This window comes from Monodon monoceros, unplaced genomic scaffold, assembly GCF_005190385.1.
Source record: "Monodon monoceros isolate NGI ecotype Baffin Bay Population unplaced genomic scaffold, NGI_Narwhal_1 Super_Scaffold_12, whole genome shotgun sequence".
In the NCBI taxonomy this organism is placed as follows: Eukaryota; Metazoa; Chordata; class Mammalia; order Artiodactyla; family Monodontidae; genus Monodon; species Monodon monoceros.
Window position 1 is genome coordinate 52,515,983 of NW_021703768.1, and position 19,639 is coordinate 52,535,621.

General features: G+C 35.0%; 1 protein-coding gene across 3 annotated transcripts in view; it reads right to left on the reverse strand.

The window, feature by feature from the left end:
* Positions 1-1,247: 1,247 nt before the first annotated feature.
* Positions 1,248-19,639, reverse strand: part of TRIM23 (tripartite motif containing 23) — a 39,195-nt gene continuing 20,803 nt past the window's right edge. The window contains exons 4-9 of one of the 3 annotated variants that reach the window (XM_029218052.1): positions 16,932-17,147; positions 13,171-13,305; positions 8,157-8,286; positions 7,554-7,664; positions 6,152-6,276; positions 1,248-4,002 (exon numbers count right to left, since the gene is read on the reverse strand). In XM_029218052.1, the coding sequence (XP_029073885.1) occupies positions 3,823-4,002; positions 6,152-6,276; positions 7,554-7,664; positions 8,157-8,286; positions 13,171-13,305; positions 16,932-17,147 (897 nt within the window). In that variant the 3' untranslated portion in view covers positions 1,248-3,822. Of the gene's footprint in view, positions 4,003-6,151; positions 6,277-7,553; positions 7,665-8,156; positions 8,287-8,659; positions 8,752-13,170; positions 13,306-16,931; positions 17,148-19,639 lie in introns of those variants that run through there. The other 2 variants (XM_029218053.1, XM_029218051.1) reach the window with 2 other exon arrangements.

Genomic DNA, 19,639 nt, shown 5'->3' on the forward strand with positions numbered 1-19,639 from the left:
AGTTTTGTCCTTTGATCACTGTTAAGTAGTAAGTAGGATAAATAAATAAATAAATAGGAAGTGCCTTTGGTCAAAAGTGTTTTAATTCCTTAATAATTAGGAAATATTCTTCAAATATAAAAATCAGAATAAATGAACACCTGAGTCCTTGGTTTTATATGCTGATTCATTTACTATTTTCACATCGTTTTTCTAATGTAGCTAAACAGTTTTTGTCTTCAGTTTATGTAGTATATCTTTTCTTACCTTACTAAATATACCATCAAGAAAGTATATATTGAGTAAAAATGTTAATATCTAACAATGAAGAGATTAGTAGAAATTGGAGCAATAAAACAATGAGTCCAAGTCTTATGAGTCCAATTCATTTATTCTTCATTTACCCTCATAAATTACTTCAGAATCACTGCTGCTACTTTCCAGACAGACTCAAGAACTTATAAGAGGAACATATTCAACAGACGTTTTTAGGGAATTCACATTCTTATGCTTTATATCTAAGCTTACATTTTTCCTTCTACTGATCAGCAGGATTATTTCCTTTACCTATTTTTGTACCATAAACTGTGATGGAAGAACATGCCAAACTGTGCTAACTTTAAATTAATATTGTGTCCTCCTTTTAAAAAGAACTAAATTATGGACAGAAAATGACTCTTCACTATGACATTTACCTTTTCTCCCTAATTTTAGGTGTTCAGACTTACCTACCTATCAATTCATTCGTAAAAGCTTAATCCTAAATTTTTGGTAATACTGCCACCAAGTGGTGGTAGTGATGCCTCATTCTTCCCAAAATAAAATTATTTTGCTTTGAGTGAAAATCATATTTGATTAATGAATTTTTCCATTCCATGTCACAAATTTAACATAATTAGTAGACCTAAAAACCTACACTGCCAGATGTCTTTTTTTAAAGCATGTTTTAAATTATTAGCAAGATACCATCTGATACTTATTAGTCCTTTTCATTCATTATTCTTTTAGGGAAAAGTACAGATATCTTCTTCCTTATTACCACTTTGCAAATTGAGAAGTATCTCAGTGTCACATTAGTGTTTTAGGGGCTTCCCTGGTGATGCAGTGGTTGAGAGTCCGCCTGTCGATGCAGGGGACACGGGTTCATGCCCTGGTCCGGGAAGATCCCACATGCCGCGGAGCGGCTGGGCCCGTGAACCATGGCCGCTGAGCCTGCGCTCCGCAACGGGAGAAGCCACAACAGTGACAGGCCCGCGTACCGCAAAAAAAAAAAAAAAAAAAAAAAAAAGTGTTTTAGCAACATTAGCTCATCGGATATAGCTAAGTTTTCCAAGCCCTCTTCTAAAAACAGTTATTTAAAATGCTATGTTCTTGTGTGAAACAAGGTTAAATTTAAAAAGCAATAATTTCACTTTGTTCAATGCAAAATTTTAGCTCTCTTTTAAAAACACTACAGTTATAATACTTACTTAAATTTGACAAATTGCAAATATGGAATGACAGAATGGTATTTCTAGATTTTTAATAAAGTATATCTCAAATGTGTCATACAAGTCAATCCCTATCCCATTTTGTTTTCTCTTAACCACTGCACAAATATAACTTTAGTTGGTTACTAGCAATACTATATAGATGGTTCAAGAAACAGAATTTTTAGAATAATAATAGGACTTCTTTAAAATGATTTTAACATTTTATTGCTGTCTATACTGATCATATGTGTAATGCAAATAACGGCTTCTAGTAATTATAAAGCATTCCAGAATTACAGACCAAGACTATATACTTGAAAAACCTGCTTTACATAAACCATACAATAATATTTAGGCTTGATACAGAAATTCAGTGCCAGGAGGCAAATCCAAATAGACTGTATTTAAAACCTCTCTGAAGTTTGACATTTCCCAGAGGGAACTAGCAAGCACAATCTTAACTAATAATTAGTGAAAGAATACAACCACAAATAGTAATAAGAGCCTGAGAAAAGTATTTCTTAAAAAAATACTAACAAACAGTACTATCATGTATGTTATAATCAAGTCTAAACACAATTTTTAAATTGTGTTTTAGAAATATGCTAGGAATGTGAATTTAAAAGTTAAGCAAAATTGGTAAAATAAACTTAATTTACAAGGAAAATGCAAGTTTACATGTTAGTGTTAGACTTCTTTTTTCCAATTACCTAGTAGAGAAAACAGTTCAAGGGCTCACAGGCAAATGTAACACCTTTTTTATTTTTCACAGTTATTGCAATCAGTCAAATGTTAATTTAATTCAGAAGTATTAACTTATATGCACAAACTACACTTTTAACAGCATGACCTTTTACTTGAAAAACAAAGGATGTAATATTACTTATTTACACACTGCCCATAATACTGACAGACTTTTTTTTTAATGCTTTGTTTTCTAAAAGTTTTGTTGTTTTTAAACAAAAGTACATTTGAAGAGACTGAACCAAAACAGTGCCACCCAGGAGTCACATCTTACCGTCAGACATCAATGTCCTCATAGCGTTTCAAATAATAAGGTTTAGGATTTAACCTCATCCTAAAGTATAAAGAGCATTTAAAAAGAAAAACAAAAACCATAAAATTCAATCTAGGTATGTTTAAATATAAATCGTACTGCCATAATAAGGTAGTTTCCTTAAAAAATGAAAAACAGTAAAAGAGCACAAACTTTTTAAACTTCTACTCAACACTGCATAATAAATGTGATGTAAACTTTTTGAACATTTCTTTTCCTTAGACATGTTGTTTCTCAAACAACTTTTCAAGGCCTTGTCATGAAAAGCCTTGATCACATTTATTGTTAACATAAATACACTTATTTTGGGAAAACATTTTAAAGTAATTGTAATAAGCATTTTCCACTGCATAAATAACTTCTCTGTGGTAGAGGTAGTTTTCTACTTATATCTCTACCTTTTATGTAAAACCAACCCTCGTTTCTGTGTGTAACTTACTACATTTTACCCATAGTCATTCTCACTGAAGATGCAATATTATTTTTAAAAGACACAATGCTAAGTACTTTAAATATACTGAAAAACAGAAGGACGAATTTAGAGCTCTGACCTGGGAAATAATACATTCAGGTTCAGCCCTGCAAATGGGTCTTTCATAAGTGAAGATCAACTAGAATATAACTGACTTTCACAATTTTATTATTAATTGTTCTTCAGTGTAGCACTAATCGAACATCAGGCCTAGTTAGATTACATTTCATTCTGACTCACTGGGTTTTATACAAAAGGCTTTAGGAGAGCTTTAATAAAACACTATAAAATATTAACTTTCTATAGCTTATAGTTCTTAGCATTAAACGTGTTCTGTTATACTGAACGTTAAAGTAATCCTATTACTCAAAGATGCAGTTTGAATTGTATTTCATTAAGTCACTGCCAGTTTTGCTACTAAATACTGCCAAAATCCAGTGAAAAGCCAAGTTGAAGAAGCCATGCTTCACTTGCTTCATACAGAGGTTCCATTAGGCATTCAGTTGGCTATCCTTTTTCCTTGGAAAGAATAAACTTTCACCTACTCTTTGTGACTACTTCTTTCCCAATATATGGGTCACATATAATCTGAAAAACTATTGTACGTTGAAAAAAAATGTATACCCAGTAAGTCCCTATTTAATCCAATTTAATCTGCTCCATCAGATATTTAAATTTTACTACAGTTTTTTAAAAGTGATATTGTACTGAATTCCCAAACTAAAATTCCTTTTATATATACATCGTAAATTAACTACCTTTGAGATGTACAATTTCTTACATCATATTACGTGCAAAATAACTCATAACCACAAAACTTTAAACAACTGCTGCATTTAAAATCAGGCAACATCCAATACTCCAGCAGCCACAAGTTGCCGTGAGAGCCAGTCCAACCCTTCATACAGTCCCATGCCACTTCGAGCATCACAGCCCTGAATATACCAGCTTCGGCCACAGCACAATTTATGGAGACTAAGAAGTTCAGTGATTTCTTCTACTGACAGAGCTCCAGCAACGTCCTGAAAGATATATACACATCAGAATTTTAATCAGTCCATCAAAATTATCATGTTTGTAATTATTGTTATTTATTTACAGTTCTGTTGGTACCATTCCAACAGAAGCCTATACTAAAGTTAAAACTTAAATTCAACTTTCAGTAATTATTTTGAGATTAATGAGAAAAAATTTGAGTTTTGGTTATAATATAGATAGTCTGTAAGAAGTCTTGCAATGAAATCAATAAAGGCTGTGCCCCCTGAGTGAAAAAACTGCCGAGGTCATTATAAGGCATCAATTAAAAAAAAATTAATACATGTACATTGTAAGAAATGGCTTTTACATAGGGTTTATATAGTAAAGAGTTTATTAAACTCTCCACGGAATTCCCTGGTGGGCCAGTGGTTAGGACTCAGCACTCTCGCTCCCAGGGGCCCGGGTTCAATCCCTTAGTCAGGACACTAAGATCCTGGCGCAGGACACTAAGATGTGGCGCAGCCAAAAAATAAAAATAAAAACCTCTCCAAATACCTCTGACTACCCCTTCTTCCCAGAAGCAACGATCAGCAAAAAAAAAAAAAAAAGCTCTCCAAATACCCCCTTCTTCCCAGAAGCAATCATCAGTAACAATTTCTTTCATATTTTTCAGAAAACTTCCACGCACACTCACGCAAATAAACAGGAACATACTCTCTTTTTTTGTTTTTTACTTAACACATATCTTGAAAATAAAGATATCTTTCCATTATCAGGACAAGCAGATTTTCCATATTATTTTTAACATCTGTATTGCATTCCACTGCAGGTGCAACATAATTTTCTTAACCAGTCCTATACCGAATATTTAGATTGAAGATGTGTGCTTATGTGCTATTACATATGCATACACATTCATATAAACATGTATTTTTACATACATACATTTACAAAATTATCTCTAAGATAACCTTAGGATATCTCTTTGCAGAATACATTACTAGAGATAGAATTACAGGGTAAAAGGGTATATGCACCTAAAACTTTGACAAAGTGCTGCCATATTGCCCTCCAAGAAAATGTCTCCTTTTAATAACCACACCAGCAGTGTATGCAGGTCTGAGGATTATCAAACATTTTCATCTTTAACAATATGATAAGTGGAAAATGGTATTTCACTCTGTCTTATTTGCATATCTTTAATCATAAATAAAGTGAAGTATATCAGCTCTTAATGATTTGCTTTTTTTTTTTATTAAGGGGAAATTCCCTGTCCATCCTACTCTTCCTTCTTATGACATCTAAGCCCCCCTATTGCACTAAAGAAAAGCATTCTCATCCTCCCAGAAGCTTAGTCCCAAAATCTAAGAATCTTCAGCTACTCCCCGTCCTTCATCCTCTCCATTCGGTCACCAAGTTCTAACTATTCTATGTCCATAAAGTTTCTTCAGTCTGCTTCTACCCTTCCATTCCTTTAATTCAGGATCTTGTTAACTGTCACTTGAATTACTGCAGCAATTTACTGCATCTGCCTGTCTCTATTCCCTTGCCCCTGATTAATTCTACATCCTACCCCCAAAATTACAATCCTAAAACACTAATATGATCTTACCACCAACTTCTAACGGTTCTCCTTTACTCATAGAATATAACCTAAATTTCTCAGCCTGGCCCTGTCAGGCCTTTATCACACAACCTCCTCTGTTACTCTAGAATTTCTTCATCCTCTACCTACCCCTCACATACAGATCTCCTTGGTGCTCCCTAAATATACTTTTTCCTGCCTGCAGTGTTCTTTCCTTCACAAATTAACTCAAAGTCTTATCCATAATTTCAACTCTTATAGTTTCAATTCAAATCCTACTTTTTACAAATCTTACAAAATACCACCTCTAGAACTACTCTCCAATTTTCCTTAACACTGTTAATATTACTGAAGTCACTTAGCAATTTTCTTTGTATTAAAAATATACACAACATGCTTACCTAAATACATAGGAGTTTCTAGTGAGCATCAACTACTTTATTTCCTTCTGTATATTCCAAGGTACCAAGTACAGCACCTTCCATATAGATTGTACTCAAAATACAGAGCAGAAATTTTATATCTACTGAATTATTTCCCTTGAAATCTTAACAGCTACTTATAATGTGGAATGCTAAAATAAATATTCTGAAATAAAAATGTGTTACCTGTTTGTTAGCAAAAATCAGTAGCAAAGCATCTCGGAGTTCTTTTTCTGTTAACAACTTTGCAAGTTCACTGTGTGCTTCACTAACTCTGTCTCTATGACTGCTATCAACAACAAATACAACAGCTACCAAAAAAAGAGAAAAATATTCATTTAGTCACTTGTTAAATTTCAGTAAATGCACTAAATAGTTTAATGTTCTCATTAATATATTACGGTTAGTCTACCATCATTATTTTCACAGAAAGGCTGCTTATTACAGGAACACCTAGCAATAATTAATGATATAATCTCAAACAGTTCGCCTAACTTTTCAGCTGTTGTTTCCCCCTCTGTAACAGGATTTACAATGCTTGCCTACCAAACACAGATTGTTGTGCATATGATTTAATATATTTCTCTTAATGAATGAAAATGTAGCTCTTATGATCTACCTACTGATGTTATTTCTTCGATTACTACTTGCTTTACCAAAAGATAGTGTTTTAAAAATAAATAAATCACCATCTTTATCTCTCCCAAGTATTCTCTCTAGGTGCCCGGCACAGCACTTTCCACAGATTGTACTCAAAATACACAGCAGAAACTTCATAAATATCTACTGAATTAATTCTCTTTTGAAATCTTTCCAGCTACCTTATGGTAGCTAAACATCCCAGACTTTCAACCATTCCTCATGTTCAAAATTCCATTTTGTCCCCTAAATCACTGTCTCATACTAAACTTAATATCAAGAATCCCAAAGTAAAAATTATCTAGTCTTTCTTCTAGGTGGAAAATAGGATGACATATGCAACAGGTAGCATGAACATAATAAGCTTTATGTTGGGGTATAAAAGGCAAAGTGTAGAATGGGGCCCAAGTGTGAATAAATGCTAAGTGGAATATATGTGATATAACACAGTTTGGTCAAAAGCAAACCACTGTAGTTTCTTCTGCAGATAATAACTAATTGTGAATAGAAATGAAGGAGTGGAGCTATTGAGAGATTATAATGGGATAACTGTTGAGTTGAATTTAATTGAATAGAGCAAGAGAACTATATACCACAAATCCAACCCTATAACACAATATTGCCAGTGATCATGCTCATATGAACACTAATAATATACTTTAACTGTTAAGAGCAGCAAGAGGAAAGTACCCTTAATTACCTACATATATAAGATAAATTTGGTCTTTATGCTAAATTATGGTTTTTCATGAAATAAACCAGAGTACATAACCCAGTCTATCCACCTTAATTTTCTTAATAATGTGGAGCTTGCTACCAATATTTAAAGGTATAGTCACATTTTTAATCAATGCTAAAATATCAGTTTTATTAGCTAAATCAATGAATTGAAAACTGAACTGGCATCCTAAAAATTTGAAAAATTAAGATGTAATTTTTACACTCTTACCTTGGGTATTGAGGTAATAATGTTTCCACAATGGTCTTAATTTATGTTTTCCACCTACATCCCAAATGGTGAACTTTAGATTTTTATATTCTACAGTTTCCACATTAAAACCTGTTTTTAAAAAAACTTACTTTAATACTGAACTTACATTTACACACCAAACACAGGCAACCCTGTTTATAACTGTGACTTACAAATTATCTACATACAGCACTATCTACTGCTCCGCAACCAACTCCGCTCGTGACAAACATGCGTGGGGAAATGTATACCGTTAACCAGGGTTAGCCCTCTAATCCACCAGAGTCCTTAAGACCTTGACACCCGAGTACCAGATCTGCATCACTACCCTAATCCTCAGCAGGGTTATCAATCCTTTATTCCTTCCAACTGTCCCACCAATATTCTGTTCCTTCTTGCTGTCCTCCCCATCCACATTTCAGTCCCACAGCCACTGAATCTTGCATTTTTTCTCTGAAATGCTGGTGTCTTAGAGCCAATCTCCATACCAGATTGACATAAAATAAGTCCCAAAGAACTCAGCTGTACGCTAGAGTTTGTCTGTAAAATGTCCATTAAGGTAAAAGCAATACTTATACTTACCAATTGTTGGAATAGGCTGCATGAACTCATCCTGTTTTAATTTAAACAAAATAGTAGTTTTTCCAGCACCATCTAATCCTAACGTAACAACTCGAATTTCCATTTTGGGTCCAATGTGAACTCTATTGTCCTATAATTTTTTAAAAAATTAATCTTTTTATTTTGATATGGAGTTAAAAGTATTAGTACTTACACTTTTATTTATAAAATACCTTTGTTAGTTATTGTGTCTCCTACTCATTCCTTAATCCATTAAAATCAAAGTTATAGTCCCCTATTAAAATACCCTTATTCTGATCTTTAGAAAGAAGAAATCAATCCTCATTGCTTTGCTAAATCTTAGCTTAGTAAAACTTACTACTTACTTTGTTTTTATATAAGTTAAAAAAAATACACATACCCACTTATTTTTCCCAGATTTTCTAACTCAACTGAATCTTCTTTAAATAAGATTTTTCATTCTGTGTTAAATGTATTAATTAAAAATGAAAAGTGATACTCACTTCCCATAAATATCCACTGTTAACAATTTCACATATATCCCTCAAGATATCTTCCTGTGTAGACATTGGTTGACATACACAAAGCAGATATACTTAAAAAAAAAAAAAATACACACTGCAACTACTTTTTGCACTCAACAGTACATTATGGAATCCTTTCATTTCAAAACATATAGACCTACCTTTTTCTTTTAATTGCTTTATTATATTCCATGTACCACTATTTAACCAATCACCAACTGAGAGATATTAGGTCATCTCTGATTTTTTGATATTACAAATAATGCTGCAATGAACATACTTGTATATATTGCTAGCTGCATGACCTCTCTGCCTGACTTCTCCCATCTGTAAAATGGGGATTAAAAATTGTACCAAACTTACATAGGATTTTTGCAAGGATTAGTTTTTTAAAAGACATGTAATCTGAACTAATGGAGTTAGAGGAGGAAAAAGAAAAAAGAATGAAGAAAAGTGAAAAGACCCTAAGAGACATATGGGAATGGGAGTCCCAGAGGAGGATACAGAAATAAAGGGGCAAAGAGATCTTACTTGAAGATACAATGGCTGAAAACTTCCCAATCTGAGGAAAGAAATGGACATAAAAATTCTAGAAGCTCAATTCCAACTCAGATTAAGTCCAAAGAGACCCACACTGAGACACATTATAATCCAACTGTCAAAAGTCAAAAACAGGATAATCTTGAAAGCAGCAAGAGAAAAGTGACTCATCACATAAATTTGATTATTAACAAATTTCTCAGCAGAAACACTGCAGGCCAGAAAGAGTGGGATGATACATTCAAAGTGCTGAAAGAAAAAAACTGTCAACCAAGAATGCTATATATGGCAAAACTGTCCTTCGAAATGAAGGAAAAATCAAGACTTTCCCAGAAAAACAAAATCTGAGGGAGTCATTACCACTAGACCTGCTCTATAAGAAATGCTAAAGGAGTCCTTCAAGTTGAAATGAAAGGATGCTAGACAGCAACATGAAACCATATGAAAATCTAAAATGATAACAATAACTACATGGAAAAATAGTAACCTGTATTATAATTTGGGTACATAAATTTAATTCTTCACAGAATTGAAATAACAAACACATGAAAAAAGACTATAAGCCTGTGCTAATAGGTGTACAATAAAAATGTAATTTGTGACATCAATAACATAAAGTACAGGGGGATGGAGCTGTGAAAGAATAGGGTTTTCGTATGCAATTGAAGTTAAACTGCTATCAGTTTAAAATAGAATGTTACAACTAAGATGTTTTATGTAATTGCAATGGTAACCACACACACAAAAAAATCCACAGAATATACACCAAAGGAAAAGAGAAGGGAATCAAATATGACACTAAAAAAAAATCAATAAAACACAAAAGAAGGCAATGAAAGAGGAAAGGTGAAACAAAAAAAACTATCAAGTTATGTAGAAAACAATGAACAAAATGACAACAGTATTTACCTATCCATAATTACTTTAAACAGACTTAACTCTCCACTCAGAAGACACAGCTTGACTGAATGCGTGAAAAACCAAGATCCAAAAATATGCTATCTACAAGAGACTCACTTTATAGCTAAGAAAATACATAGTCTGAAAGTGAAAGGATGGAAAGAGATGCAAATCTTTGAGATGCAAATCATACCCAAAAGAGAGCAGGGGTGGCTATCCTAATATCAGACAAAATAGATTTTAAGTCAGAAACTGTTATAAGAGACAAAGAAGTTCATCATGTAATGATAAAAGGGCAAATATAGAAAGAATATATAACAATTATAAATACTTGGATTATAAATAAATGAATTAAAGCCCTAAACATAAGAACCAAAGCTATAAAACTCCTAGAAGAAAACACAGAAGAAAGGCTCCATAACATTGGATTTGGCAATGATTTCCTGGATATGACATCAAAAGCACAATCAACAAGAGCAAAAATAAACAAATGGGACTAGATCAACCTTAAAAATTTTTGTGAATAAAAGGACACAATCAGTAGAGTGAAGAAGCAAACTACAGAATGGGAGAAGATACTTGCAAATCATGTATCTGATAACAGATTCATATCCAGAATACAAAAAGAACTCCTACAACTCAACAACAAAAAAATCAAATAACTCAATAGAAAAACAGGCAAACGACTTGTACAAAATTCTCCAAAGAACTGGCCAAGAGGCATATGAAAATGATACGCAACATCACTATCATCAGAGAAATGCAAATCAAAACCACAGTGAGATATCACCTTACACCAATTAGGATGGCTACTAGTGTAAGCCATCCTGTTTTACTATCAAAAAAAACTCCCCAGAACAAACAGAAAATAACAAGTGTTGGTGAAAATGTGGAGAAATTGGAACCCTCATGCACTTTTGGTGGGATTTACATAATATGATGCAACCACTATGGAAAACAGTATAGCATTTCCTCAGAAAATTAAAAATAGAACTACCATATGATCCAGTAGTCCCAGTTCTGGGAATTTATCCGAAAGAATTGAAAGAAAAGCCTCAAAGAGATATCTGTACACCCATGTTCATAGCAGCACTATTTACAATAGCCAAGAGGTGAAGTAACCCAAATATCCATCGATAGATGAATGGATACACAAAATGTGGTATATACAAACAATGGAATATTATTTAGACAAAATAGAAGGAAATTGTGTCACATGCTACAACATGGGTGAACTTTAAGGACATAATGCTAAGTGAAATAAGCCAGTCACAAAAAGACAAATACTATATGATTCCACTTGCATGATAAATTTAGAGTAGTCAAATACAAAGAAATAGAAAGTAGAGTGGTGGTTACCAGGAGCTAGTGAGAAGGGGGGAATAGGGGAGTCATTGTTTATAAGGTATAGTTTCAGTTTTTCAAGATGAAAAATTTCTGGAAATGTTTCACACAATGTGAACATACTTAACAATACTGAACTAAACACTTAAAAAATGGTTAAGATGCTAAATTTTATATTATGTGTTTTTCACCATAATAAAAAAATGTATATCCTCACAATAAAGTACCTTGCAGCTGTAAAAGGGAACAGAAAATGTCACTATATACTGCTATGGATGACCTCCAGGATGTACACTTCAGTGAAAAGTACAAGCTGGAGAAGTGGGTACAGTATTCTACCTTTAAATATGGGGAGTGTGGGGCTTCCCTGGTGGCGCAGTTGTTGAGAGTCCGCCTGCTGATGCAGGGGACACGGGTTCGTGCCCCGGTCCGGGGGGATCCCACATGCCGCGGAGCGGCTAGGCCCGTGAGCCATGGCCGCTGAGCCTGCGCGTCTGGAGCCTGTGCTCCGCGATGGGAGAGGCCACAACAGTGAGAGGCCCGCTTACCGCAAAAAAAAAAAAAAAAAAAGGGGAGTGTGCATGCAAATATATTTCTCTATTTTTTTTAAATGACGAATAAAAACAAAGAAAAATTCTTAATGGTTTTCTATGGAGAAGGGAAGAAAAGGGTGGCAGGGTCAGGAATATAAGTTAGACTTCTCTGAATGAACCCTGCTTTGTAGATTTGATTCTGGACCATGTGAATGTTTCACATAATTATAAAACGAGATTAAAAAAGTTTTAAAAGCCACTCCCTAGGACTTCCCTGGTGGGGCAGTGGTTAGGAATCCTCCTGCCAATGCAGGGGACACAGGTTAGAGCCCTGGTCCGGGAAGATCCCACATGCCGTGGAGCAACTAAGCCTGGGCGCCACAACTACTGAACCTGCGCTCTAGAGCCCGCGAGCCACAACTACTGAAGCCCACGCGCCTAGAGCCCATGCTCTGAAACAAGAGAAGACACTGCAGTGAAAAGCCCGCGCACCACAACAAAGAGTAGCCCCCGCTCGCTGCAACTAGAAAAAGCCTGCGCACAGTAACCAAGACCCAACGCAGCCAAAAATAAATAAATTAAAAAAAAAAAAAGCCACTCTCTAAAAATAGAGGGCAAAATGGAATACATGTACCTTTTTAAATTAGGGGGAATCCACTTGAAAAGAGACCAAAATATATCAACCAAATGCCAAATACACACCTTGCTGGATTTTGTCTCAAACCTAAAAAAATTTTTTTTAACAATCTGGGAAATCTAATAGATATTATTAGAGAGTATGATTTAGGACATGATCCATTTCTAATTTTGTTGTGTTTTGAAAAAGAGAACAGAACCCGTGTTTTAGAAACATGTGAAAATATTACATAGATGAAATGATATATTAAGATGAAATATGTTGGGATTTGTTTCAAAATAACCTGGGAGACCGTAGGTAGAAAGAGACTAGGGGAAAGGGTAAATGAAATAAAAAGTTTTTAATTGTTCAAGTAGGTGATAATACAGGGAGACTCATTATACCACCTTCTATTTTCCACTGATACAGTAATTTTTTTTTCCCTAATTCTGTGGTTCATTAATTTCTTTGTTGTCTCTTAGTTGATTATCATGGAATGTAAAACAATTATGATTTATTCAAAAACACACCTAAAAACAAAGTATAGAATATATTACCTTTGTAAAAGTGACAGGGATGCTGGCATCTAACTGAATGTGATCTGCAACCTCTGTAAACTGCTGCTGCTGCTTTTGCAATGTTTCCAGTAACCTTGTAATTTCTTGTTTTGCTAAGACAACTCTACAATCATCCTAGAAAAGAGAAGATGATATTTCTTATAAACTTTTTAAAGAAACAACAAAAACAGAGATATCACTAAAACTCAAGAAAAGCTCATTTAACATTACAGTATTGAAAGTTAACTTATGTATAAATTTGACTAAGTTAACAATAATCAGGCATTAATAAATAATTTAAGAGCCCATCAATAGAAGAATAGATAAATAAAGTATGGTATATTCACAAATACAACACAACCAAAATGCATGGTTGAATGAACTACAGGTTCATTCAGGTAAGAATGAACTACAATTACATGTGATGATATGAATATCACAAACATATGGTAAGGGAAGAAATGACATGAAGAGTTTGTACTGCATGATTCCCACTTTCATTAATTACCAAAACAGGCCAAAACAAGGTATATATTAGAAATCAGGATAGCGGTTTATCCTTAGGAGGAAAGGCGTGTAGTTACTAGAAGAGAGTCTGAGGGGCTTCTGGGGTTGGTAATGTTCTGTTACTTGATCTGGATGCTCGTTACACAGTAATGTCCAGTCTGAAAGTTCAGCAAGCTGAACACTTATGCACATACTTCTGTATATATATATTGTACTCCTATAAAAAGTTTTTTAAATAATTTAAGATATACATGTATTGGTTTAAAAAAAAAAGACTAAAGGTCAAACTGTGATATCTCCCTCTCACTTTAGATTCCCAGGCCCTCTCCTCAAAGTTAAGCACTTTTCAGTTTCTCAAATATTATTCCAGAGATATTCTATACATATACCAATGTATTCTTCATAAGACAGAGATCTCCCAACAATATTTAAGCTCCATGAGAGAAGTGGTGTTGTCAGTTTTTGCTCACAGTTGCATATTCAAATTAGGTGATAGCAATTTGGTTGTTCCAACTGCCAGAACAAAAACTTTGAGTCATTCTTGCCTTCTCCTCCCTTATTCCCACATACAATTTGTCAACAAATCCTACTGGATATCCAAAATTTGGGTACTTCTAGCCCTCACGATCCAAGTTACTATCCTCTCTCACTTGAATTCTACAACAGTCTTCTAACCATTGAGCTCCTTCCTTCCATCTTTGCCCTCCTTCAATCTGTTTTTTACACATCAGCCAGATCCTTTTAAGTAAGATCAAATCATTCTTGTGCTCAAAACCCCACAATGGTTTCCCCAACTCAATCAGTAAAAACTGAAGTCCTTCCAATGGCCCACAAGGCCCTCCTTACATATAATTCCCTATTATCTCTAATTTCAGCTCCTATTACTCTCTCCATCGCTTACTCTATTCCAGCAACAGTGCCCTCTTTTGCTGTTCCTCAAATACACCAGGCATGTCACCCTAGGGTTTGTGCTCTAACCAGTTCCTCAGCTGAAATCTTCTTCATTAAGGTGTGAGCTAGTTCCCTTCACCTTCTTCCCCTTTGAGTCTCTGTTCAAATCTCACCTTCTCTCAGTGATGCTTACCCTATTTAAAAATACAATCTGCTGTACCCTCACACTTTTTCCTTTTCCCTTAGCTCTTATCACTTTTTAACATACTATATAATTTACTTATTAGATATGGTTAGGGCTTATTGTCTGCCTTCTCCTTGTTAGGATGCTAATTCCACAAGATTATGGCTTTTTGCTTGCTTTGTTTACTGACATATTCCATGTACCTAGAATATACATGGCACATAGTAGGCACACAACAAATATTTGCCTAATAAACAAATCCTAACCATTCAGTATTATGCCTTGAACTTAGATGATGCATCAATTTTTTCTGGAGGGGAGGGATGATTTTGTTCTCAAAATTGGTAATATATATGTGATGTTCCATCCATTCCTCTGTTCAGTTATCTCTGTGGCAGGAACTTTTAAGAATATTGATTGAGATTAGGGTTCTCTGTCTATAAATCAGAACAAAACTAATAGGTCCATATGAAGAATGAATCTAAGACCCCAATTTCATCTGCATTAACACAGTGAGATAATACCATGTCATTAACATTATCAGTCACTTTGACAAAATGCTTCAGAAACTCTAAAATACTTCTAAATACTTCAGTTAACTATGAGCTTTCTTTTTAATAAAATAAATATAAAAATACTTTGAAGTATTCACTTAAGTATGATTTAGGACATGATCCATTTCTAATTTTGCTGTGTAGCTTGAGCTGAACAAGTATTTATTAGGCTCTTTGGATCTCTAAATTCTTTGTATCTGGATAGATACATCCAGAAGGACAAATGTGCATATTGTATCATTAGGTTCAAATCAGGAGATAAAAACCACAATAGTCATATGAATAGAAAAAAATTAATATGAAGAACTGTTAACTAGGTGTAGTTATTAAGTAGGCAACTGAAAGGGTAAAAAGAACTCTGAGGTATCATGGAGCAAACAACTGTAAGAAACAGCTACCACCCTTAGGGCTGGGAGAATAAAGGAGAGGTGCTAGAATTATTAAAACTTAAAAACTTATAGGAGGGATCTCATGGAGCTGAAATTCGGATCTCTAAGGAAAGTGGTCTCGTAGTATGAGCAGTGTCATTCACAGGAACCCCAAGCAAATGGGAACGCACAGGAAACCACCTCCACCTTTCAGCTTCCTTCTACTGTCCCCTATTGGCAGAGCCTAAAATCGCGTGGAGGCAGCTGGCAGGGCTGGTATGTGGTTGCAGAGTTCCAGTATCAGCATCACAAAGCAGAGGATAGAACAGGACTGGAGCTCAAAGACAACTTAATAAATGGCATAAACATCAATTATTACAATTCGATGTGATAAGGACTAAAGGACTCAAGACTGATGTGGTTACAGCCTGGCCACATTCATTTAAGTCTAATCAGATATTTAAGAGAAAAAGCTCTACAACAGTAAAAAGTTTAGCTCTATGATGATTTGATATCAACACAATCATTAGCAATATAGCAAAAGATGAGTGACTGAAGCTTATCAGGAATTCCTAGGACAATAGCCTTAAATTGCACATTCATGAAGGCAGATCCAAAACAGTAACGAGTAAGACTCGCATTTTTGTTAGAATAACCTTAAATCTATTTTAAAAGCACATCATCTGCAAACTGGGTAACAAATTGCTTATGATACGTCAACCATGAAAAAACACGGGTTTTCTGTGACATCAAAGTTAAGAACCAATAAATTAGAGCAGAGATAGGGAGTACATGCTAGCGAGGCACCCCACCTCCACCACCAAAAACAAAAACAAAAAGAGCAAGGAAGAGTAAGTAGCTTCAAAGAACAGCAAACATTTGAAGAAGGATTTCCAATATCAGAAAAGGGAGACATATGCCCATCAAGCAGAAAGAATAGTATATGCTTGGCAAAGAAGGGTTAAAGGGCTTGGGATGACTGAAGAATGACAGGAAGTTAGAGAGGTTCTAGAACCTATGGTTTTATGGTGGGGAAGACACATGAAAGAGAGGACACTGATGTGGTTGAGTGGAGCAATTTGAGGTTAGAGACCATGTCCTAAGCACAATGTTAATGCCCACAGTAACACAGAGTAATAATATAAAAATATTTATTAAATTAATAAAATAGACTAGTGTGTACCTCTGGTAATGATATACTTAAGCTTACAAATCCTCCTTCTTAAACTATGTCCTAATCATGTTTAAACCACATACCTGTTGCAAAGTCTTTTCACAATGGAGACAGGCTGTTGAAACCTGGGATAACAAAATAGTCATATCTTCTTGCTGCTGTCTGAGCCAAATCAGTTTTTCTCGAACATGAGCATCAACAACACTTAGAGCCATTTCTTCTTGACGACACAGAGTTTCATGTAGATCAGAAAAATAAGCTCGGACACATGACCGGGCATTCTCCGCAGTACCTGGTACCTAAGGCAATAAAAATAAGTTTTAAACAACTGTAACCTTAACGAAGATTTTATATGTGAAATAATGAAAATTTAAATACAATCTATATCCTTAAAATCCCAAAATGTTTATCTCCACACTAAATTTTTCCCCTTAACCACAGCCTTTGGATATCCAACTGTTTAAATGACATTTCAAGCAACAAGGAATACCTAATCTCCAGTCTCTCCCAACCCTGAACCTAGTTTCCTCCATCTCAATAAATGGCAACTCCATCTTCCAGGTTATTCAAGTTAAAAAAATTGGAGTCACCCTTAACACTTCTCTTTCGTATCTCACAACTAGTTTCTCAACAAATTCTGCTGACTTCAAAATATATCTAGAATCTGATCATGCCTCACCACCTTCACCTCTGCCAACCTGATTGAAGCCATTATCATCTCTCACCTGATTATTATAATAGCCTCCTAATTGGGCTCACTAGATTTACCTCTGCTGCCTATAATGTATTCTCCACCCAGAAGCCAGACTGATCCTTTTTAAATGTTAAGTCAGAATGATAATTATTCTTTTGCTCAAAACTCTCCAGTGGCTTCCCACTCAGAGTAAATGCCAAAGTCCTTTATAGGGGATGTTCAACGACAGACTTCCTGGGAAAGAGACATCTGAGCTAAGACCTGAAAGAGGTAAGAGAGGGAACCATGTGAATATCTTCAAGGGCATTCCTGGAAGAAGGTAAAGCAAGTGCCTTTAAGAACCTTTCTGACCTCAACTCCTGCTATGCTCCCCATCAATCATTCTAATTTATCTAACTCAACCTCCTCAAAGTTTCTTAAGCACACGAGGCACACTCCAACTTCAGGGCCTCTGTACTTGCTCTTCTCTCTGCCTAGAATGCTCTTCCCCCAAATATTAGCATGGTTCCCTTTCTCATCTCCTTTAGGTCTCTGCTTAATGCCCCTTCTCAGGGAGCCTGTCCTCAAACACCCCATATAAAAGTGCATTCCCCCTTTCCCTTATTTTTCTCCAAAGTATCTAATAACATACTTCTGTATTTTACTTATGTACTGTCTCTCTCCCCACATTAGAATGTAAACTTTGCAAAAGCAGGTATTTTTGACTTCAACAGTGTCTAGCACTTTGGATGTGTTCAATAAATATTTGCTGAGGGAATAAATATTTCCACTGTAGCACAAAAATGTCCAATAGAATTTTATGTGATGATAGACATATTCTATATCTGTGCTGACTAATATAGTAGCCACCAGCTACATGCACGTAAAATGTACTTGAAATGTAGCTAGTGAGACTGAGGAAGTAAATTCTGTATTTTCTTGAACTGTTAAATAATTTAAACTTAAATAGCCACATGAGGCTAATGGCTACTATATTTGACAGAGAGCAGTTCTAGCATTATTCCCCAATGACTTAGCTTAACTTTGTTTCTTTACAAAAGAAAAACAATACATTGTGTCTGTCCCTGTACTTTATATTCCCATCTGAAAATATCCCTTTCTCCTCTATAATTCAATTTTAAAATGCAATTACCACTACCACCTAAGTTCCTTCCTTCTCTCCTAGCCAAACTTCTTAAAAGTTAGACACACTTCCTAACACCCACTGACTCTTCATTTTACCGAAGGGTATCTCCTTTTATCTCACAGAAATAACAAATTCAACATCCAAATTAAACTTATCACCTTGGTCCCATTATCCCCTCCCAAATGCTTCTTCCTTCCCCACTAGAGCACAATATCACCATCCACCAGGTTGGGCAAGGTAGAAATCTAGGCATTATACCTGCAAAGTACCTATCCAATCAATATTATCAATGAATCACTAATATTATCAGTAAATCACTATTCTACTTCTTTAAAATCCCAAATCCATGTACTCCTCTCCATTCTCACTACTCTAGTATTATGGGCCATAAACATTTCTCAAGTAGATAATTTCAGCAACCTCACAATAGGTCTCCTTGCTTCCAATCTTGTTGCTCCTCCATTTTTTATATTAAAGAGCAACCTTTCTTAATGCAAACCTGATTATGTTATTCCTACGCCAATTCTTCAACAGCTCATCACTGCCTGTAAGATAAAGTCCAAACTCTTTAACATGTCTAACAAGATGCTGCAGGATTTGGCCCTTAACTCTCCAACATCTTTTCTTGCCACGCCCCACCCCAATACTCAAAGCTTCAACCATAGTGAACTTAGTTAAGTTTCTACAATATGTCCAGTTCTCACTTCCATGTATTTTAACATATGCTTCCCTCTCTGGAACAACTCACTCCCCACCCCACTCTTCTCCCTGACTAAATTCCTTCAAATCTCAGTTTAGACATCACATCTTCTAGAAAGCCTTCTACAACTTACCCAAGTTATTGCTGTTTTTATGCACACTGCCAGGGCATCCTGTACTTCCCCCACAAAGTAACAGTTACCACACTTGAAACTGGCTCTCTTCCATGATGGATTATAAATTTCCATAAAGACAAAGACTTTTTAAAAAAC